The sequence below is a fragment of the Gavia stellata genome, chromosome 21 (genome assembly GCF_030936135.1).
Source record: "Gavia stellata isolate bGavSte3 chromosome 21, bGavSte3.hap2, whole genome shotgun sequence".
In the NCBI taxonomy this organism is placed as follows: domain Eukaryota; kingdom Metazoa; phylum Chordata; class Aves; order Gaviiformes; family Gaviidae; genus Gavia; species Gavia stellata.
This window is the reverse complement of record NC_082614.1, coordinates 10,445,501-10,469,087: the sequence shown is the minus strand read 5'-3', so window position 1 is coordinate 10,469,087 and position 23,587 is coordinate 10,445,501. Positions and strand designations below refer to the sequence as shown.

The 23,587-nt window shown below is 37.7% G+C and overlaps 1 protein-coding gene across 2 annotated transcripts in view; it reads left to right on the top strand.

The window, feature by feature from the left end:
* ADGRD1 (adhesion G protein-coupled receptor D1) overlaps positions 1–23,587 on the top strand; it is a 160,138-nt gene that overhangs the window by 12,669 nt on the left and 123,882 nt on the right. For both annotated transcript variants that reach the window (XM_059827753.1, XM_059827752.1), the window contains 9 exons: positions 3,259–3,438; positions 4,646–4,900; positions 8,430–8,494; positions 9,283–9,438; positions 12,252–12,311; positions 13,571–13,688; positions 14,609–14,719; positions 16,477–16,552; positions 19,966–20,107. In XM_059827753.1, coding sequence (XP_059683736.1) covers positions 3,259–3,438; positions 4,646–4,900; positions 8,430–8,494; positions 9,283–9,438; positions 12,252–12,311; positions 13,571–13,688; positions 14,609–14,719; positions 16,477–16,552; positions 19,966–20,107 — 1,163 coding nt within the window. The remainder of the gene's footprint in view (positions 1–3,258; positions 3,439–4,645; positions 4,901–8,429; positions 8,495–9,282; positions 9,439–12,251; positions 12,312–13,570; positions 13,689–14,608; positions 14,720–16,476; positions 16,553–19,965; positions 20,108–23,587) is intronic.

The following is a 23,587-nucleotide window of genomic DNA, read 5'->3' as shown; positions in this document are numbered from 1 at the left end:
GGGTAGTCCAATTGGATAGACAGTCAAAGATGGGGAAAACCAGCTCCGCTGCAGACATGCTGTATAACTTAGTCTCCATGTCTACATCATTTAAACTTCACCTCTCAGTCTGTAAAGAAGGAATAACAGCCATAACTTCCAGAAGTGTGGTGAAGCGCTGGAAAAAGATTGAGACACTTTCACAGAGGAATCTCATTAATAGCAGGAATAGATTAACATGGTCAGCCTTGGTGGTCCTTTCAGCAGGGTGGTGAGGAATGGTGTGCAGATACAAGGGAAATGCATGGCTTCCTGGAGGGAGTGTTGGATCAGTGTTTCAGCCTCTTACTGGTGGCTAAAGAAGCTGAAATATGAACTCAGGCTTAGCTGTTGATGAAGGTATTGCAACTTGCTTACAACAGACCTCAAATTCTTCAGTTGGGAATTCACAGCATTTGTAGCTTTAAACCCACATCCATCAAGATCTAGCAAACTGAGATTGACGATGTTCATATACTGATTGATTTCTAGGAGGCCAATGATAATTGATTAGCATTTCCATGGTGGTTATTTTATCATGTATAAAGCATATAGGGAATAGTGTATAGATCATGTAAATTGATGGGTGCTGTCATGAGGATAAACAGAAAGATCAGTTAAACAGGAAGATACTACATAAATTATTTATTCTACAATAATATAATTTTCAACTTTTCTGTGAAGTTAATATGACAAAAAGAATATGTGAATTATAATAAAATTATGTTCCAGAGAGTGGTGGTGGTGAATATTTCTGGTGACTGTAGTGAGCTGTCTGAGGCTTTTCCATCTTTAATCATAAAATTATGAAACATATTAAAAAAAAAAATCTATGGTTTTAACAAGAAATGTACATAATAGTTTGAGAGCTTCATTAACCTGTCCTGGGCTATCTGGTAGCAAATTTGCAAAGTTCATACTGCCTGGGCAGCCTGCAGAACTGCTAACTATAAAATCATCCAGACACATATTTTGACTACAGGTCAAAAAAGTATAGTCAGCAGGTTAAGGGAAGTGATTATTCCCCTCTGTTCAGCGCTCATGAGAACGCGATTGAAGTACTATGTCCCATTTTTAGCCCATGGTACAAGAGGTGCTGACAAGCCAGAGTGAGTCCAGCAGATGACTTAAGGGGCTGGACTATATGACATGGGAGGGGAGGCTGAAGCTTTTCCTTACACCATGAGGAAAAGTGAATACTAAGGGCCATCTTCAACTACCTGATGGGTCGTTATAGAAGCAGATGGAGCTAAACAATCTTGGAGGTGCACAATGAAAATGTGACAGGCAACACAGGTACATTGTAGCACAGGAAATGCTGATTAGATCTAAGGAAAAAAGTTTCTTTGCAATGTGAGTGGCCATGCATCGGGATGGTTTGCACAGAGGGGCTGTGCAATCTGCATCTGTGGTGACATTAAAATTTCATCTGAGCTCTGAGTAACCAGATCTAGCTCTGAAATTGGCCCTGCTTGAGCAGGCAGTTTAGACTAGGTGATCTTCAGGGTCATTGCCAACTTAATTCATTATGATCCTTTGTGGCAAAACCTCTTCCACTTCTGTACTTCATAAACTTTTTCTCAACCTGTTCTGAACTCAGATTTTATTGCTAGCACTTTGTAGTATAAATTCTGAGATGAACATTTTTAGGAGCTGTTTAGTTGAGCCATTTTCTTTGTAATTGCCTTTGACTGCAGAACCTCTACAGCAGAGCCACTATGAGCTTCTGAAGTGTGAGGGAGGTTTAATAGTAAAATTTACTGTGAATTATTTGTGGACAAAGTTAATCACACATGCACTTGCAGGGTTGCACTTGCATTTTGGGAAGAATTCTTTGATTTTTGTGTAGGTGGGGGACCTCAGAATTTTGACTGTGGCTCTGCATATGTTGCTATCCCTTTCTTTTACATTGATTCTTTGCTTTCAGCAATTATTGGAGCACTGAAGTGTGAAAACACAGGTAATAACATGCTTCACAGAATTAGAGTGTAATTAGCAATGGATGCTACTCAATAAGCATGGGCATGCTGGTAGCCAGTTAGCTCATCAGTGGCTTGCAAGCAGTCAATGTACTATTTTTGGCTCTGCTGGCATTTGGTGAACATCAAAAAAAGATGCGGATGCTGGTGGGGGGATATGAAGATATGAAAGCAACTTGTGTTTTGAAATAAGTGAAGATCACAGGAGGAAAAGGGGATCATCACAGGAGGGTGAGAAGGGTAAGGAGACTGAAGAGATAAGGCAAAGGGAATGGAAGCATAAATCTGTAAGAAAAAAGGACTTCATTACTTTTGGTGCTCAAAGAACTTTACACAGAATCACTAAGGCTGGAAAAGACCTGTAAGGTCATCAAGTCCAACCATCAACCAACAAACACCACCATGCCCATTAAGCCATGTCCCACAATGCCACATCTACACGTTCCTTGAACACCTCCAGTGATGGTGACTCCACCACCTCCCTGGGCAGCCTGTTCCAGTGTCTCACCACTCTCTCAGTAAAGAAATTTTTCCTAATATCCAGTCTGAACCTCCCCTGGCACAACTTGAGGCCATTTCCTCTTGTCCTGTTGCTAGTCACTTGGGAGAAGAGACTGACACCCACCTCTCTGCAACCTCCTTTCAAGTAGCTGTAGAGAGCAATAAGATCTTCCCTGAGCCTCCTCTTCTCCAGGCTAAACAACCCCAGCTCCCTCATCCGCTCCTCATCAGACTTGTGCTCCAGACCCCTCACCAGCTCCGTCGCCCTTCTCTGGACACGCTCCAGCACCTCAATGTCCTTCTTGTAGTGAGGGGCTCAAAACTGAACACAGTATTCGAGGTGTGGCCTCACCAGCGCCGAGTACAGGGGCACGATCACTTCTTTACTCCTGCTGGCCACACTATTTCTGATACAGGCCAGGATGCCGTTGGCCTTATTGGCCACCTGGGCACACTGCTGGCTCATATTCAGCTGGCTGTCAACCAGCACCCCCAGTTTAGTTTTAACTGACAGAAGCTACTCAGGAAGCAATGATTACTGTTACATCCCCAGTATGCGCATGTGGTGTGAAACCAAGGAAGAGATGTTTATTTGGTTTAAGCTGTTAGAGCATTGTTGATTTTAAACATGCTGTCCTTGTTTATCAAGCAGATGATTTGTCCTCAAAAGCATTCCCACTCTCTGTATTCTACAGTATTGGAAATTTTTTAACTGCACTTGTTTTTTTCATTAAAATCTCCTCTCACTTGCTTTTATCAGGAGTAACGTTTTCCTTTTTCTGGAAGACTCAAGACCAGCAGGCTAAGTTTCTTCCTGCCTCTGGTGGACAAGTAATTTCTAGTGGTTTCAAAATCTGTTCAAATGAAGGTGAAGGCTCAGTGGAATTTTACACCCGTGGGAATGCAATGATGAAGTGGAAAGCAAGCTTTAGTCCTCCAGGTGAAGTTTATAATTTATTTTTATTAATTTCTTTGTTATGTTTTACTTTATTCTTGCAGAGTGATGTAGTGGTAAGAGTACAGCTTCAAGAAAGAGAAGTGGGTATATAAAAATAGCTACAGAGCTCTGTGCTTAAGAATTCTTTTGATGTGTGGAGAGACAGATAAAGTACGAACTGAAAAAACAGTGATATTGTATTATAGAACACTTGCCATTCAGTAACAGTCCTCGGACCCAACTTCCAGTTGTTTCTGAAGTGGAATTCTTATTGACATTAACAGATTAATGAGTGCTTAGATGGAAACATGAGTGAAGAATGCAGGTTAATCCCTGACAGTTCTTAGTATATTCTAAAACTGGATACGTGTGCTGTCCTCTACTGCCTCCTAAATTAAGACTTTATTTGGTAACTATCTAACTGGGTGTTTAGTGCTTTGGTCATTTCGTTATCTGTTGAATGTCAAGTTTTGTATGCCATGGCATAGTATTAATAAACATTTTGGTATATCACATATCTTACTGCTTCTATCTAAACTGTGTATTGTTGGGGAGCAGTATTACCTAGTGACTGGAAAAATTTCTGGTCTTCTAGTAATGCCAATGACAGTCACTAAATCTTTTCTTGCCTTAATTGACTACATGTACATTGGAAAAATAGGACTTTCTCACCTTGTAGTAGCAGAGTTCTCTAAAGCTTAACAAATCCGTTTAGAAATCTTATTTTAAGAGAAAAGCTGCTGAATGATAAGAATAATTCACACATCTGTGGATTATCCAATCCACGTGAAAATTAGTATTATGTTTTCAGCCTCTGAAGTATAACAAAGAAACTGTGGCAACTTTTAATTAGTCTATTTGCTTGTTCTCCAGTTCTTGCAGTATTTATGCAGTTCTTGCTGAACTGAGTTTTGCAACAGTATTGAAGAGACTTCAAATCTTGGCCAATAATACTTAGCAAGTGTAATTTATGAAACTGCAGTGAGCCCAAGTAAGAGTTCAGACAAAAGCTAACAGGCATTCTGCCAAAGTATGGGATTCCCCGTGGGTATAAAGATTAATATACATGACATCAGCATTCCATAATTCACTCTTAGCACTTCCTATATAGCTCTATAGCATTGCATAAGTCAGCAAAAACTTACTGAACAGGAAGGACTCTAAATGGAATTGATTAATGGACTTTACTGTGACTTTTAATGTTTTGCAGGTCCTTATTGGACTCATATTCTCTTTACTTGGAAATCAAGAGAAGGACTGAAAGTCTACGTCAATGGAACTCTAAACACAACTGATCCAGATGGGAAAGCTTTCTATGATTACGGAGACCCCAGTGCGAATCTGCTGACTGGGACAGAGGGGGATCAAACTAAGCGCTATGTGAATGGGGCATTTGACGAATTCATTATATGGGAAAGGGCACTAACCCCCAATGAAATTGAGCAGTACTTTACAGCTGCTATTGGTGAGTACATGCACTGTTGTCATAATTCATCTTCTGTAAAGATGCTGACTTAAAAATCTTTAGTGTGTAGGATTTGTGTTCATTTTATATCTTTCAGCTATTGAACATAATTTTTAATGGCAGAAGAAGTCAGGTATGAATATCACAGAAATGCTCAGCTGTCTTTGGATGTGGAGTCTTTTCATCCTGGGTTCTATCTACTTAAAAATGTCATTAAAAAATTACCAAGACCTGAAGTATCCAGCTATTTTTAGATCCCCTAGGATCAAGAGAAGAGGAGCACTAATTAGACTTGAGGCAGAACAGTATTAGGAAAGACTAACTCCGGATTTCTAACTTGCACTCTGGTTGTTGTGTAACTTAGAGCCAAGTCACTTAGTGCATTCCAGCAGATGTAGATAATAATGGTTATCTCTCCAGTTCCTGGAACAATAAAGACTTATTAACTCATGTATACCTGTGAACTAAAAAGAAAGGTATCAGCTGAAATGTAATATAAAAGGCAAAGAATCAGGATTAGTACAAAGACTTGGAAGACCGGCCAGTAAACCCGACAGTTGTTCTATGGGTCTTTATAATAAACTTTTCACTACAGGAAGGGCTGTTGCTATTAAGTGCTTGTGTGTGAATAGCAATTAGAAAACAACCATCTCGGGAATAAAGCTATGGGGCACCTGGAACATTTGGCTTTGCTGGCAGTTTCCCTGCTTTCATTTATTCTTACCAGGTTACTGAGAGCTAAAGCAGTTACACCCATAAATTTTCTGCTTTTAAACCCATGGGAACCATTTTCACAATGGAAACTCTTTGAATAACACAGAACTTCTGATGCGTGCCTGGAAATGAGAATGTATGTGTTTGACTTCCAGGTTTGATTATAGCCATCAAATACATACAAAATATATTTTATGAAAAAGAAAAGATATACTAGCTTATGTAGAATTGAAGTCACTGAAAAAGAAAACCCTCCATCTGGTACATAATGAAGAAATCTGTTTGCTTTGCCACACAATAGCAATTGCGCTCAAGTTTTTTATTTTTAAAACCTTTTTGTTTTAAAAAGTGATTCCTATGAAAGTCTTCAAAAATTCTGATTGGGAGAGTATTCATTTGATACAGGAAATAGTTTTAAAATCTTAAAAAGTTTTATTAACTTTATAATGTTCTGGTCATGTTGGAAAAAATGCTTTTGTATTTGGTTGTTGTATCTTTCACAACAATCTAGGGTTACTATAACACCATGCAACTCAAAGCTACCATAAATCACATTCTTTGATTTAGTGTAACTCAAGAAGAATGTTATGTTGCTGAACTCGAGAGCAGCAGATTTTTCAAATTGACCTGATCAATCTATATGTGTGCCCTGTTTCACTGTCAGAGAAGTATGACTTAGATAAACACAGAGAACTCTCTTTTTTTTTTTTTAACCCTTTGAATTCTTGTGAACTCACAGCAACCATCCTCTGAAGCCCTCCACCCTCCCATCTTCGTTCTAACAAATAATCAAGGCATCACAGAAAGCTCTTTCCACAAATGCAAATCCTGTTCAGGACTTAAGTTTCTACTTCTTTCCAGTGTACTTCAGTTTGGAAAGAGCCTTACTGGGGCTCAAAATACCTGGTTGCTGGACATTAATGCTTATAGCTAGCTTTTGAAACACAGCAGAAAGAGTTGGGCCCTCAGATTCTGCTAAAGTCTAAATTTGTAAAGAGTTGTGAAGAATTTTGCCTGTATCCTACCTTTCAATCCCTGCTGATTTTTAGAAGGCTGTATAGCAAACTCCCTGATTTATACATTGAGATGTTCATGCTGTGAGCTTTTGTGAGTTTACTGAAATTTGCATGACATTAGGTGTTTTTTGTCTTAAACCTCTAGTTCACAGATTTTCAGGGTCATCTGGAACTATCAATTTTCTGTGAAAAATAAATTTCTAGCCTCTCGAAAGTGAAGCTTGATGTGTATTTTCTAGGGACTTAGGAATTAATGTTAAAGGGATGCCAGATATATATATGTATTTTTTTGTAAGTGTGAAGAGTTTCAATCCAACATTATTTTAACATGCTCAGGTGATATGGAGCACTTGAGAAATGTGGAGTATTGAATTTTTTTTGCTTTTTCCTTCAAAGTAGTGGACTGATCAGATTTTTATAAAATTTGTAATTTGATGGATGAAGTTAGAACATTCTTAGAGGAAGCAATGGATATCACAATGCTAATCAACATAGTAAACAAAGTTATTCTTGGTATCTATTTATTGACTTTGGAGGACTTAAAGCAGAGTTGAAGCTGGGCAAATGTGGTTTGACATAAGAAACTTAATAGGACAGTCTGTTTTTTCAATAGAATGAATAATCATGTTCCTTTTGGATCAGTGAGAAAAATGTGTCCTATATATGCAACTACTGTTTGATTGTGCTGAAATACCACACTCCTGGCAAATATAAATTCTTGGTAAGACGTAGATTAGAAGAAAATTTTATTTCTTTATCACAAATGACCAATAAATTCCTTTGCACAGAAAGGAATCAATATTTTTAAAATGGAGCAACTGGAAACCATCCAAAATCAAGTTTATTCTTTCTGTCTCGACAAATCATTTATGACATACTCCATATGGTAATTTTCAATGTATATATTGCTAGTGGGTGAGACTTACTAGTAAAGCCTGTCTGATTAATAGTAACATCACCATTGCTTGAAATCAACTTACAAACACATAATAGAGACATTGTCTATAATATGCTGAAACTACTACTGAAGGTTGTGCTTTGACTCCTTGACCTCTGTTGTTTTATGCAAAACTGACATGCCCAAAAGCTTTCATATACCACCATTTCTACCCATGTTCTTTTATTTCCATTGGCTTTGAATATTTCTTAGAGTTTTTTTTAATGTGGAAAAGTCTTTCTGAGCTTGCCTTCATGGGTGTGATTTTTATTTGGCACTCAAGCAATTTAGACTCAAGATATAAGTAAACATTAGCATTTGGAGATCATAGCTGAGACCTGAGTCTCATTTTTTTTCCAGTGTCTGTATATTCCCAGGCCCAGTTTATTGCATACACAGAAGTACAGCAAGGTTGTATATGAAATTGTCAGAAGTGCCTACAGATTATTATTTATTTCTGATAAGATGTAGGTTTTTTTAAATTTTCCCTAAATACTTTGCAGAAATATTGGGGGAGGAGCTAGAGAAGGAAGTTGGATGCCAATGTTTCAATTGTACAGTTGTCTTCTTTTTTTTTGGGATATAACTCTTGAAATTTCCTGTTTGTAAACAAAGGTTTAATTTTAAGTGCTTAAGACTTAGACTAAATTGCAAGGCTCATCTGTATAAAGATAATGAAATAAAATTGATGAGAGAATCAGTAAATGAAATGCTTTAAACAAGCTTGTGTAGCTACAGTACTGCAAAGTAAGTAAAATGCACAGAACAGCAAAGATGTTACTTTCAGTTAGAACTGATTCAACCTGCAGTGGGAACATCAGGTTTGTTAACACTCTCATTCGTGTACATATATTTTCCCCAGGTGTGCAAGTTCTGCTTTCTTCAACGCTTCCATGGTCTGTGATGACAACCACTACAAAACCAGTGGTAGGACAGTCCTCATAACTCTTTTCTATACTGTCAGAATGTGTGTATTACAGACTTACAGACCCTCCTCACTTTACAATTTTCATTAATGGCACTTATTTTAGTACCCCAATTTTATAAACACTTTCAGATATGCATAGGGAGAATTTTTAGCCACTGTGGGAAGATGGGAGTACTACAGAACTCTTAATGTAGGACAGATAAAGGGAATTCATTGCTAAATAAAATTACTTCCTATATTAAAAAAGAGGAACAAAATGTAGAAACTTCTGAAATATTTCAATGAACTTTGAAGATATAGGACATGCAAAAACATTTTGCTAATTTTTACTCTTGTTTCCTTTAAAATTTGAAAAAATTTCCCACCACAATAACAAAATTAGTTTTAATCTGTTTAGTAAATGTGTAATGAAAAATATTAAAATTAATTTTTCACATGCAGAATACATACAATTAGCTACAATCAGCCTATGTGCAATTATCTGTTACAGCGTATTTTCACTTTCTTGCTATTTGCAGTGTCAAAGTTCTATCAGTTTTCTTCTTGTTTGCAGAGGCTTTCAGGAAATGGTGGAAGATAGGACCTGAATTGCTAATGAAAAGATGAGGCTGTGTGTGTATATTGTTTATCTATCTATCTGTGTGCTTTCCTTTTCCCTTGGCTTATGTAGCCTCCTGTGTGTAACCGTGGCAGTCTGCTGTGCCTCAAACCTCCCTTTTGGGCTAAACCAATAAATAATGACTGCTGTATGGAATAATTTCTGATGAGTTGTGTATCTCTTCTGTAGCTCTCTACAAACGCCTATCATCCCATCATAACTAATCTGACCGAGGAGAGAGGGACCTTCCGCTCCCCTGACACCATGCTGGGCTACCTGGAGAACGTGTCCTGCAGCTTGCCCAACAAATCCTTGTCAGAAAATACAGCTCTAAGCCTGACAGAGGTAAGTGTCTCTCACATCTGTGTGTGGAGCCAGATGACCCTGAAATTTCTCCAGCAGCTGGAATGTTGAATGCAGCTTTGAAAGTTTTTGCTGATTGCAGAAAATACTTACGAAAAAAGCAGTAGCTATTTCAGGGAGTAGCAGAAGGTGAGCTTCAACCAGAGAAAACAGTTTAAAAATCTCAGTTGTTCTTGGGGATATTAGTTAATGCATAAATTATAAATACCTACAACCATGACCACACATCAAGAATAATTATTTAGTTGAGCAGAAAACAGAGGAGGAGAAAATAATCTGTTATTTTTTTCCCCAGCTGCAAATGTATCCAATGAAGAATATATAATTCTGGAAAAAAACTCAGCATTTGTCTGCATGGCCCAGCTGATCCAAAACAGGATAGAGTTTGACAGTACTGTCAGGTGCAGGACATAAAGACACTGTAATCAGAGTAGTGACAGCAGCAAAATGGAGGCATGCATGAGCTCACAGCAAACTAACTTGGATGCAAGGAGCACTCTAGGTGTGGCTGTATCAGTCTGGTCCTGAGGAACTGCCCAAGTATAAGCTTGTAACTTACTATCTTTGAGATTCACACCTGCACTAGAGAGTTAACAAGTTATCAACTACTGCTGTCTGCCCAACCTTTTGTTAGCACTTACTGCTCCTGTAGCAAGCAGAGGGCAAGTTGTGCCTCTCCTCTGGTTTCTCTTTTGCTAAGTCGTGCATTGTTCTTGCTGGACCCTGCAATGGCAGAGGCACACACCCCGCTCCGCCAGCTCTGCATTGGGGGTGGAAAGCTGTGGGAGAGGGCCTGTTTGTGGTGGTGGTATCCTTAGCTTTTGTGAGTTAACAGCTTTGTCTTGCACTGGGTTCCAATCACAGCCAGGGCTCTTGTGTAGACGTATCACAAATTTCCACTCAAACTGGTTCATGGAAAGATCAGGTCCAAAGCTTAACTGAGTATTTTATTCCTGTTTAAGCTAATCCACAAAGGGGGAAAAAAAAAGACGTTTTCTTCAGCCTGAGCTGAGGACAAGGGGTCATGTTCTGCTAACATAAAGTTAACCTTCTGTAAAATGGTGGGCATCTAATTCTCTGATTGCAGCAAGCTAGAAAGCTATTATTACAGTAATCAGCTCTGGCCTCACTAGTGATTGTGTCTTTAAGCCTGTGGGTAATACCAGGGTGACAAGGATTATTTACTCAGGCAAACAATATAAATAAATGCTTCTGAAAACTACATGGACAGCAATTGATAGTTTGTGTTAAAAGCTTAGCATTTGCAAACTGTAAAGCTTGGATTTAATGGATCATAGTTTAATATGTAGCAAAAACCCTTCTAAAAAGTTCTAATACATCGTTCCCTTTGTTTTGCTGAAAATTTTGTGTGGGCTCTAAATTGAAAATGGAACATCATCCTGTCAGATATTGTACCTGTTTCCCACATCATTTCAGTTGCCATTTGGTTGTTCATTCATGCTATCTGATGCTTTTTTGTGTGCCATGAAAGTGATTTGCAGACAGAAATGTGGGACATGATTATCTTTAGCAAAGCTATTTTGGGAGGTAAACACAAGAGAGTCCTGATCATACATACAGACTCTGTCATTCGTCTGATTGATGGTTAGGCTTTGTATTGTCTGCAGCTAATTCCCTGAAAGACAGGCACTGAGCATGCATGCTATTTTCTGTAAAGTTATCTTTGTCCTGATTGTCATATGCCTCACAGAACAAGAAAATTTGATATAAGTGATATGCAATAAACTTTGAGTACTGACACACATTTATAATGCATTGCTTCTGACAAATCTGACTTGTGTTTTCTGTTATAATGCTGCTCTGCTCAGTAGCTCTGGCACGCCTGCTTTCCCTCCCTTTCCAGTGGTCTAACACAGCCCTTTTCGAGTAATTCTGGAGTGAGGCTGTGACCTGAAAAGAGATACTCATTGAATTCTCTAGGCAATTTGGGCTGGGTCCTGGGTTTAGGATAACTCCTGTGCACGCCAGGTAGAATTCCACACTGAATGTTTGAGATGGGCTGCCAGGTTTGTGCTGCCCAAAAGTAAGCTCATATAGCAAAGCTCTGGTACTGCCCTGTGTATTATGGCTTGTAAAATTATGCTCAGAAAAGTCTCGCAGCTTTCTTCCGCATTTCTCGGAGGAATTTTTATATATTCAGTTGGTGCTTTTAAGACACTTTAACAGAGAAATTTAAGCAGGAGGTGTGGGGTTTTTTTCTTTTAATTTTCTGGATAATTTTCTGTGCTCCCTTTTCTCTTCCTTCTATTTGTCTTCATCAGCAAGACTCCTTAGGACAGGGACTGTATCGTGCTGAGCACTTGGACAGTGCCCACCGTGACAGATCTTGACCTAAAAAACAACCTTTAAGTGCAAAAGTTAAGCAGATAATAAATTGTACAAGTGATGGGGCCCAGATATTTATCTGTTGAAATATCTAGTAATTTAAGACTAAAAGAGGCATTAATGTCACATGAGTTAAGATAAAATGGGAGAATAAGTTCACTTTAGTCTTAGTTCCAGTGTTGTCACCTCAGCTGTAGTATAATGATTGCACTTTGGGAGTTTCACAGTGGTGTTACTTTTAATATATAAACTATTACTTTAAAATGTCACCGTACAGAACATGATGAGAGTGCTGGCAGGTAGAGATGAATCTGTGACTTGAATGAAAATGGGCTTGTCATCTTAAAATAAACCTAAGAAAATCCTAGCAGAGATCTGCCTTGTATCGTTACCAGGAGATGTAGCTGCTTAATAAATAATCAAATAATATAGTTTTGTTTATGTTTTAGGCATTTTTGAAAGCTATTGAAGACTTTCTATTATTGCCCAACTGGATTGATGTACCAGAGGTAAGACAAATGGGCTTAGATTTGTAGGTTACTTCGGTTGCATAATTTCACATGGATAGAAATGAAAGTGGTTGCCTCTATTATTCTTCTTGTTAGGACTTTTTGACAGTATGACTTATTTATTTTCTCATATGTCACTTTAATGTTTGCAGTAAAGATCAGCAGACAAAACAATTATGTAATTTTCTTTTACAATGTGTTTTTGAGAGTTGAAATAAGGGAACTTTATCTGCTGCTATTTCCACATGTCAGGATGAATGAAACAAAATTGTATTTATAAAATAACAGATATTGTCACTAGACTAAGTGTTTAATCACTCATTTTTTAGCACTGAACTTTGATAAAGTTTATATTTGTTTTGTAGATTGATGGGTTTTAATGCACATAAAATATGCGATAGTGCTTGCCTGTTTAGTGAACTGAAGCCTTGAGAGAGGTTAAACCTAATATAGGGAAAAGTAACTTGTATCAATGTTCTTCCTCTTCTAGTCTACCTTTTAGTGGCCAGAGAAATACTTGCAGGAGGAACCCAGGAATTTCCTGAGAATTTTGGTTTGAATCTTTAGAAAGCACGAGTTTCAGAACAGAGAGCTTTTAAACTGGGAGAAGGAGAGGCTAAAGTAGATTAAGGTTTCACTGAAGCCTAATATGCTTTTAAGACAAAAAGATGTCTAATTGATTTAAGTTCTTAGCCTAAAATCATTGATCATCTCTGATGTAAATAGTTTTCAGATAGAATAGATCTCTTTTTCATTGAAGATGCATTCACTATGAGATTTTATGGATCAAATTTCAACCTGGAGGGTTGTTCTCCAGGGGATGCATAAACACTTTGAAAGTCACTTTATACGGGGAACCATTTTAATAAAGATGAAAGAAATGTCAAGCTGTAGTGTCTCTGCTTATGTTCCAATAAAGATCTGATACCAGTCTTTATACATTGTCAAAATAATCTGCTCAGTTCTTGGCCTCATTTTGCTGAATCCTGAGTATAATTGACTGTCAAATGCTGGTGGGAGCAGAGAGTAGTTTGGAGACATTCTATAAAACATAGTACTTTATAAGGTCAGGCTCTGGGTGGCATCAATTTGTGTAACATTTTATCCACTGTATGTGGAAAAGGTTGTGGAGAAAGTCACATTTGACTTTGGATGGCTGACTAATGAGTCACACAGGAATTTAACGTGGCACCTTGGCATTTTGTGCTATGAATGGCAACTTCTTTTGTTGTAGAGTCTTCTCTTTCTTCTTCCCCCAGATCGCTCACATATTTGGTAGTTTAATTCAAACTATTGACAACGTGATGGCTCATATGACGCACAATCTGGATGAAAACTCGTTACCTTTAACTGTTGAGGGCACATCATCTGTGGCAGGTAGGATTTAACAGAAATGTTCTCTCTGGACTGTTTGGGTGTCGTAAACGCTTCTGTGATCGCTGCCCCTCCTTTACCAACATGAAGGAGGAAATCAAATCAGATAATTTTCTCTTTTGAATACAGTTTCAGTTGTAGGAAGATGACTGTGCAGTTAGTCCAGAGGTAATCAGCTCTGACTGTACTTGAACTTCCTTGAGATTATTTGGGAAGGGGTTTAGAAGATGAATTCTATGTAATGAATCTAGTAATACTATACTATACCAATAGGCAGTTAAAGGGCCTAGAGGTCTTATGCAGCACTTCGAAGTTGCAGGTGTCTGGATGCTACAAAACCTTACTTTTGCAAGTTTTTTTGCAAGAGATTGCATATAACAGGAATAATTTTGACCTTTTAGGAGAATTTTATTTTACTGCTGTTTAGCATCCTAGCACCCTAATTTCATCTGTGTCTTTGGATGCTACAGGTAGCAAAGGTAATTTATCTGTTCTGGCATTCTGCTCTGCCTTGTTGAGACCTGTGTGAGGGGGCAGATAACCTGAGCAGTCACCAGTACCGTTAGTCACTGCACGTACTCTCTTGGACACTGGTGTTTTCAAGTGGAGGTCTGAAATAATGCCTTCAAATGTCCGTGGAAGAGTGTGTTATCAATCTGTTTTGCTTGCCCTGGTAAGCTCAGTATTTGAGCATCAGTGAAGTGATCCGTGGTATATGAACAGTGCGCATACCACCTTCTCCATCTTAAAGGAGTCAGATATAAAAGGCAATTTTATTCTCAGGGAATTTACTATATTTTCTCCAAACAACTGGGGTTTTAAATTCAAGACTTGCAATAGCTATTAGGGAAGTCTATTGAACTAGTCAAGTAGGTTGTAGAGGCTATTGATTTTATCATATCTTTGTTTGGGTTATCACACAGACTACACCTTGGTCAAAATGCATCCTCAGACTCTGAATTTGTCCCACTATCGATTTCCATCTCGAGGACAGAGTTATATTTCCATTCCTAGTGAAGCTTTTCATGAAAAAGGTAAGAAAAAATTTAAAGGGAGGAGCAGTCATGTAAACAGGGTATCCAAAAATGATTTTGCTTGAAAACAGGTTTTGGTTTGCTTTATTTTTCCAAGTAACTGATTTGATCACCACTGATCATATTGGCTCTAAAGAAGCAGCAGTTGTCCTGTCACACTAATGAATGATTAATGTGGTAGAATTTTCATAATACTTGAATTCATCTTGAATAATACAGCTGGGCCACAGAGACTGAAGCCATTTAATTTTGACATATTTTTACATCAGAGAAGCCATAATTTCATAAATTATTTTTAATCATCTGAACTGTTTTTTAAGAAATTCCAGGATGTCAGATCAGGTATTACATATCCCTTCATCCCAAATAACTCTTAAAATGTTGTGTGAAATTAAACTATAAAATGACAGGTTTAAGCAACAGCAGCTACAGAAACAGAATGGAGATGTAAACTACACTCAAGGCAAAAAGGCAGAACTCAGAAATCCATACCAAGGCTAAAATTTTAATAATCTAAAAAGCAAGATATGGCAAAAATCTGAAGCTTTAGTCAAGACTAAAATAACAATGTTTGAAGTTAATTATCTATGTGTTAATCGGGGATTGAAGGAGCCTATATACAAAAACATCTACCTGCATCCTCAAATCTTTGAAAATCTGACTTATATGCCCAAAATTGCAACCCACGGAATTTACACACCCAGAGACCTTTTCACAGTCACCTCTGTTGAAGGAAGGTTGGTCCCTATTCATAAAGTGCAAAGTTAGCTGCAGATAACCTGCAGTGAGAAATACTCTAATAATTACTGAACTGTCTACCTGATTTGTGATGACAGCTTTGTTTCTTTGCACTGGCAGGGGGTCTGGCTGGAGACCTCACTGCGAGTGCTCTGAGGCTTGAATAACTATAATTGCAAACCAACTTGGAATGCCAAAAATAGCGTGTGAGAAGACCTTTTTCCTTCCCCACTTATAAAGTCTCTCACCATGCAGATCTTTTCTTTTTTTTTCTTCAGAACATTACCATGCTTGGTATCCTGAAATGATCCAGCCCATTAAATGTTTAACGCTCTTTTTTTTTTTCCCAGCTAAAGCTCACTTCTGAGTAATTTCAGCCCTCAGGCCACACTTCTACACTGCCCGAATGAGCTAACCTAAAAAATTTATTATTCCATCTTAAACAGTTGACACTAGAAGTATTTGGAACCCAGAAAAAGGGATAGTGAAAGACATCTGTGTGGCTGACACTTAGAAAACACGCATCTGTCTCTTCACTCAGATGCTGGAAAACCCATAAATACCTGGAATGCAGGCAGCAAACAGACAACCAAAGTGGAAACTGGTTGCCCTTGTTTGAGTTTCACAAACCGACGGTTAATGTAGGTGGTGGTGAAGTAGCCTTGAGATTACTGTAGCTACCATTGAGACATTGAGTCTGGTACGTCATGCAACCCTTCCTAGTGCTATGTCGGGGATTTATAATTGACAATTGATTACTTTAACAAGTTATTTTGGAAGTACAGACATGCAGGGCAGGCATCCTTCTATTTTACTTTTGGTATCTGTCTCCTGTGCTGTACTGCAAGATGTCCATCCTTTTTTCACTTAAAAGAATAATCAGAACTCTGCTAAAGCAAAGATATGAAAGTCTACAGACGTCAAGGCTCTTAATTAACACGGAGTTTCAGGCCTAGGACAGAAGTGTCTCTTGCTTACAACTGTTGCTCTGAGGAATAACCCCTGTTCCCTTTTCACAGCTTGGATTACCATTGTTGGCCTGCTTTACCATAACATGCACTATTTCTTTCATAATATCAACCCTATGGATACCAAGTAAGTATCTCAGACCTCTCATGCTGTAACAGCTTGTTTATTACCTTAGTGATATACTTTTATAACAGTCATGTCATTATCAACTGAAAAGAAATTGAGCCATAATCCTGATTCTGCAATATTGAGGATATGTAGTCATTAACTAGAAAGAGATTAAAGCTTACATTAGAAGTTTTACTTATGTTGTTGTAAAATAGATTCCCGTAGCAACATGTTTGTCTTTCTTTGTCTTCTCCTTCCATTCATCATATCTGGTATTAGAATTTCATAATTTTAATCTGTCTCATAAAAGGAAATTACATCTTTTCTCCTGACACATACAAAGATAAAGCTTGCACTTAAATGAAACAAGTAAGAAAACATAACATCCCTCTTTAGATAAAATCTGAATCCTAATCCTAGAAACCTGTAAGATAATTTTACAACAGGAGACCAGGCAATGCGTAAAAGACCTTTTGTTTTATATGCTGCATCAATGAAATCAGTAGCAGATAAGATAAAGTAAATGCAGAGCTGTATACCTCTTGGCAATACAGTTCCCCAGGGAATTTTGCAAGGCCATTCATGTAAATCATTACACTTTCCTTTTAAGCTAGTATGACTTTATGTTTTTATTTGATCAGCTCTGGGGTACATAGATTAGTTTACACTTTCTCTTGGTCTTTTCCAATCTGTGACTTTTTGGTGCACTGTTTATGGCAGCGGCAGGAAAGATGCAGCATCTCAGCTGTCACGAATGTCAGGGATTGCCTCTCTTTCTTCACGTACAGCTACACGGAAGGTCACGATCGCAGGAACACATTTGTGAACTTCAGGGTCAAAAATCCTGGCTTATGACCAGATTGATCACACTGAGATAATCACACAGCTATTACTGAATAGCATTTTTAAATCAAGTAGCAAGTTGTACTGTTGTTCACCCTGCTCTCTCAATAAAAGGGCACTTAGCAGGTGGCTGTAAAGGAACCTTGTCATTAATATGCAATATTTCTTACTGACGTGAAGAAATAGAGGCAATCATTTATGACAGCTTATGTTTTTCAAACAGGAGGATCAGTACAATTTATGAAGATAATAAGCAACAATCTCAACTTCTCAAAGAGAGAAAGAGAATTAATATGGTCTTGACTTAAGTCAAAGTTTAGCAAACACAATATGATTAAAGATGCTGCATGTCAAAACACTGTATTCTAATGCATTGCCATTAGAGTCTGCAGCTCCTGGGCCTCTGATATAGCAAAATAAAACAGTTATGTCATCTTTGTGAACATCCACTGAATTCTGTGGAACAGGACAACCTGGAGACCCATTTCTGTTCCACTGAGTTGTATGTATTTTTATCACTCATTTTTGAGAAGGAAGGATCTGTCCCTGCTGCAATGTTAAGGAGAAACACAAAGACACTGGAGAAGAAACATCTCTTAGATTTCTGTAACTAATCCAAACTGCTTGAACTGTTTGCAGTATGTAAGGCACTACAGAATTACATCTATAAAATTTTAGATGCAGATCTGTCCAAAACAGCACCTAAAAACCTAGTAATACAGGGAATGCCAACTTAGCGATTTTTCCTCTGTGGGATCAAACCCCAGATATTCAAAAATTGTTTTAAAAATAAGCATGCAGTTCTCTCCTGCTTGGTTTTCTTTTTTGTGCTGTACTTTTATAACTTTTTTGCTTCTGTTTCACTAGAATAACAACGTTTTCCCGGAGTAGTTTGTTTTAAAGACGTTCTTTTGTGCTCCTTCTAGTGCTGAGCTACTTTAGCACCTGTAACTTGAAGCCTGTCCCTTTTCTTCTTAAGGGCAATTTTTTTTTCTTTTTGTGGTGGAAAGCTAAAACCAAAACTCTTGGAGCTTTTGTGCTGTACAGACAGATGACTTCTATTTTCAGACTAGATAAATAGCAGTTTCTAAGGGGAGTCAGTTTTGATTCTTTAAAAAAAAAATCAAAACAAAAAAAGTTTTTAAGCTCGGTTCTGCTCCCGCTCATATACCATTTGTGTATATTACTGAAGGTAATTGGATGACAGACTCACTGCCTCTAACATCCAGGGGCGTGGTGAAGAAAGGCTTGCATATGCAAGCACGCAACGCTGAAACACTGTTTCTTGCTTGTGCTGAAGCTTTTCCATGCTTCAAAATTCATTTAGCTCTCTAAAGTTAAAACGGCATATGATGAGTGTGGGGAAAAAAAATGTCCATCCTATTCATCTGTGTAGGAGAAATCTCAAAATGTCAGACAGTGGTCTTAACATCCTGAGTCTTTCTCTAAATTTAAACTTTTCGTATCAGAGTAGCAAAGTCTGTGCTTAGATGAACAGATTCAATTTAATGCTGGTTACTGGGACCAGAATTAATCTCTGGTACTGATGCTTTTTTGTGGTCAGAACAAAGGGGTGGTGCTTGGGGTTGTGCTAAATGAGTTCTGGTTTGTTTGACCTTGCTGAGGAACTGAATGCAGTTATTTTACTGTCTGACTTTTTTTTTCTGTAAGAAAACCAAGGAACCATTGCAAACAGGTGGCAGGTGTAAATAAGATGTTTCCAAATGTGCTTTCTAAACTGGCTCTTTCCAGTGCTGTGCTATGTTTGGAAACCCACACTGATGGTTAATTCGCCATGGCTCGTATTTCTCATAGTAAATACCATTCATTCATGTTCTGAAGAGGTGGATGAGAGAGACCATTTTACTCCTGCACAGTTTGTTACTGATAGTGTAAAAAAATTTTACCCTACAGCTAAATGGATCTTAGTTACTCCTGAGTGTGCGAAAATGACAAAGTCATAAGTTTTAGCTGAAAGCAGAAATAAAAGATTCTATGTACTGCAAAATTACTTCAGCCTAGAAAAAAAAGTGTTACCTGGACAAATCAGAATCAGTTGGGTTCAGCTGTTTGTATTGTGACCTGACTTACTCTCTAACAAACCTAACTGGACATAATAAATTTTTCAAAGTAAAGCTATAAATTACTTGTAAATATATTATGTATATGTTTATATGCATAACATATAATACAAGCAGATGTGTCTTACACACTAATAGTATGTTTAGTTAGACACCCTGAAACCCCCACGAGTTTTCTTCTCTCTTAGATTGCTTTGCTTAGGTTATTTTTAGATCTCTTACTTAGTAGAATTCTAATTATCTAAAGCACTTTCAGCAAGGCTTGTGAACCTCTGCAAAAGAGGAGCAGAATGAAGGAATACTTCTGACATCAAGTCTCCTAATGTCTAAAGCTGTTCCATGTACTTTGTAGCTGTTGCTGCTAGTCCTGTAGGATCTTTTGGGGCCAGATCTTGCTCCCCTATAGAAATTCATTGACTTGAATGGAAAAAGGAGGTCTTGTGTTCCTGTTGTGGATGAACTAAAAAAATTTCTTCTACTTCCTTAATATATTTGTTTCTTTCCAAGAATTGCTGAAGCTGCTGCCTACAGAGGTTATATGATTTCAGCAACCAGTTATCTTATCTCTATCAAAGTGGAACCTCTACCCAAGTTGTCCCACAACCTGTCAGGATCTCCTCTTATTACCATCCAGCTCACCCACAAATTGGTAAGTGAAATGGAAACTACCGGTTTAGGCTGTCGTCAGGGCTGTTCAAAACTTTGGTGTCTGTCATGACTTCTTTGTATTTCTCTTGCAATTTTTGTGGGCATTTTTACTAGCAATTCAGATGGCATTTGTGACTACAATAATATGTTTTCCCAACCATTATGCTTCAATGACTTCTGTTTCCATCCCTGCAAAAGGCTGATTAGTGCACATGTTGAAAAAGAAGGTGAAGTGACAAGTATAGCTTTAGGCCTTTCTGTATTGTTCTATGGATGTCTTTGTGCAATCTGTGGTATGGTATGAGTTACTGCTTTCTTGTTAGAGCTGTCAAAACCAAGAATTTGCTTATGGTTTTTGCTTTTGGTCTTAATCCACACCGAGTTAACTGAGGTGTTTTGAGTGTTCTCATGAATAAACCCAGAGAAGGAACTCCTTCAAGGGCAAATACATGATGGGCAGAGCATCACCTGGGGTAAGAGTGGAGCAGGTTCAAATCCCTGTTCTAGTGTGAACTGCCCTTTCTAGAGAGCAGAGCATTCTGAATCTGAGAAACAAGAGACAAGAAATATGAGAATGTGAATAAAACTTGTCTCCAAGTTTTCTCAAACTGATCAATTTTAGTAAGACATTTTAGTTTCACCAAATTAGCATATTCCAGCAAGAAACTGGAAAAATAGCGGGTTTTGTTTGCTCTTGGAGAAAAAGGCATCTCTTTTTGTCTTATCAGTGGAATGGAAAATAGTTGAGTTCAAACTCTGAGGTGCTGGCATGAGGGCTGCAGCATCTATGACCTGCTTACAGCATTGAATGGAAATGGAAAAGAAAGATTTCAATTCTTAAGTGTTTCCTAGAAAACATCTCTTAGATATTCTCCCAAATATTTTATCATATTTTTCTTTCAATGGTGGCTGTTTTCAAGCCAGTTTATCTTCTTCCTGTTGGGCTTCTGATAAAGATGGAGTAGGCTAGAGAAAACCAATATAGGAAAAAACCCTAAGGCATAGAAATGAATTGTTGTTTTGCTGACAGTTTTTCAAACTAAGGACTCTCCTGAACGTCCCTAGTGGCCTGTTAAAGGTGGGCATTTGCGAAGTGAAGACTCTGTATTTTGTGTAGATTGCTTATAAAATGTACTTTGCTTTATTTATTTAGGTACCTCCTCATGCTTTAGTATGATGATTTACTAGCAGGCTGTTAAACAAACCTGTGGGTTTTTTTCTTTATGCCTGTTGACTCTCACTGTGAAGATCGCTGGGCTTTTGGTATACAGATAGAAATTTTATCGTTATCATCTGTCTCTTTCTCTGTTTCAGTCAGCAGAATCCATGAGAATGTAGTATGAATGTGTCTGTCTAACATATATCCTCTGTATAACAGATACAGGTCGATGGGGAGTTTCAGACTCTACCTAGAGCAGCGTGTGCTTTATATTGTGCATTAGGGGAGTGGCTGTTTTCTCTTCCAGAGCTCTTACTGCTAATTGGCAATGCATTCACAGGCAGCCATCTATTATCTACCATAATACATCTACAGCTACTTCCATTTTGGGGAATGTTCAGGTCTTACTAATCCTGCTAACACCTGTTCAGGTGTGATGTGGCTTTGGTGTTTGGTGGGGTTTTTTGCATGTCTGGTTTTTTTAATTTTATTTTTTTAAAATCCTCACAGGAAATGGGGAAGCTTATCCCACTGTGTTAACAGCATTGAAAAAGTAGCTCATGATCTTAAACTCTGTTCAATAAACTGTACTGGGGTAATAAATGTGCTAGATCTTGCTCTTAGGCATACAACCCTGAGAGGAGATGGATAAAGCACAGAAGGCACACCTCTCTGAAAGACAGGGAACTTTTCACCGCTTACTTACTCCCTCCAGTAACAATCTGTGGCTGCTTTTTACATCTTATTAGGTGGTACCATCCTGTTACTTTGAGAAGTTTAAGAGATACAATGAAGTTTTGCTCCACAAGTACAGTTAGAAAACACAAATCTCATTGTGTTTTTACCCCTGAACAATTTGTGGGTTTGAATTAGAAACTGATCCCATGCTGGATCATCCAGTGTTTTTCAAATCAAAACTAAATGCAACTGTGTGAGATATTTTCTGTGCTTGTTCCAGAACCTAACTTCAGTATTATCTGATGGTGAAGCACTTTGTATATCTCCTAGCTTGGTTTCTAAAATTCCTGTTAAAATTCCAAATGCTAAAAACTTTCAAATACAAAAACATTCTGAAATCATCAAATGTGTTGAAAATCTGTTTTGACATCATACAATATTTTATTTAAATTTGTTTGCCATATTTCATTTATATTGTTTTCCCAGTGGAAGAGTGTAATCTAGAGTCAGAATAGGTGTTTAAAAGGGGAACTAGGCATAGAAGTTTGTAAAGAGAATTAATAAAGCAATAGTTTGAGATCTGGGCAATGGGAATACATTTAGTTATCTGCTCTACCTTTCTTGTAATTTTTGCTGTTGGTGTGAATTTGCTAGAAAGACCTATTAACCAGTGAGCAACAGAACCAATCCAAATGCCTCTGGGTATCTTATACATGGATTCCAAATTCTGTGAGTAATCTTTAGAAACAAAGGTACAGTGTAGACAGAAATACACAGAATATTTGTCTGCGGGGAAGATGCGTAGTAAGGAGTTGAGTAGAATGTGTGCAGCTCTGCTGAAGTGGTATATACGTTGAATTGGATAGGGAGATTGCTTGCCTCTGACACCTATGTCTTTGGGAATATAATTTCTCTTCTGGCTTTTAATTAGCAGGTATGTTTAATATTAAAGGAAAAGACGGATAGATCATACCTTCCAGTTATGCATAAATAAGGCAACAGTGGGCCAAATCTGTTCCCTTTTACACTGCTGTAGATTTTAAAAAGCTCCAATGAATTCCATGGAATAATTTTAAACAATATAAATTTAGACAATTGTGAATTTACTTAAGTAAGTTACTTAAGCAAATTTACGCAAGTAAATTTAAATGAACTTACTTAAGTGGATTGGGAAATGACATGTCTCTGAAACCTCTCATATGATAGCAGCACACGTCCTTTCTATCATACTCCATATTATTTCACTCTCTGTCATTCGGTTGAGTATGATCGCTCATGAAATAGAAGTAGAATTTAAAATGTTAAAGAGATTCTGGCTGCAAGATCACTCTGATAAAGTATGTACTTTATTTTCAAGTGTAACAGTCAAGCTATTTATGTAAGTTCATGATTTAATATAATGATTAAACTAAGACCATAAAATCTGGCTTAGAGACCTGTTTCATCCATTATAATACTACTTGCTTATAATAATGGGAGAAACATTTGAAGGGAATACCAATCTCATTCTTATAGTTGCCTGTTTGTTCCACATAATGTTCTCAGTTTAACAGAGATGAAAGTGTAATAAGAAAAACAAAGTAAAAAATAACAAGTCCAAACAGTTTTTCTCTATTAAAATTAAAGTCTGAGTCTGACTTTTTT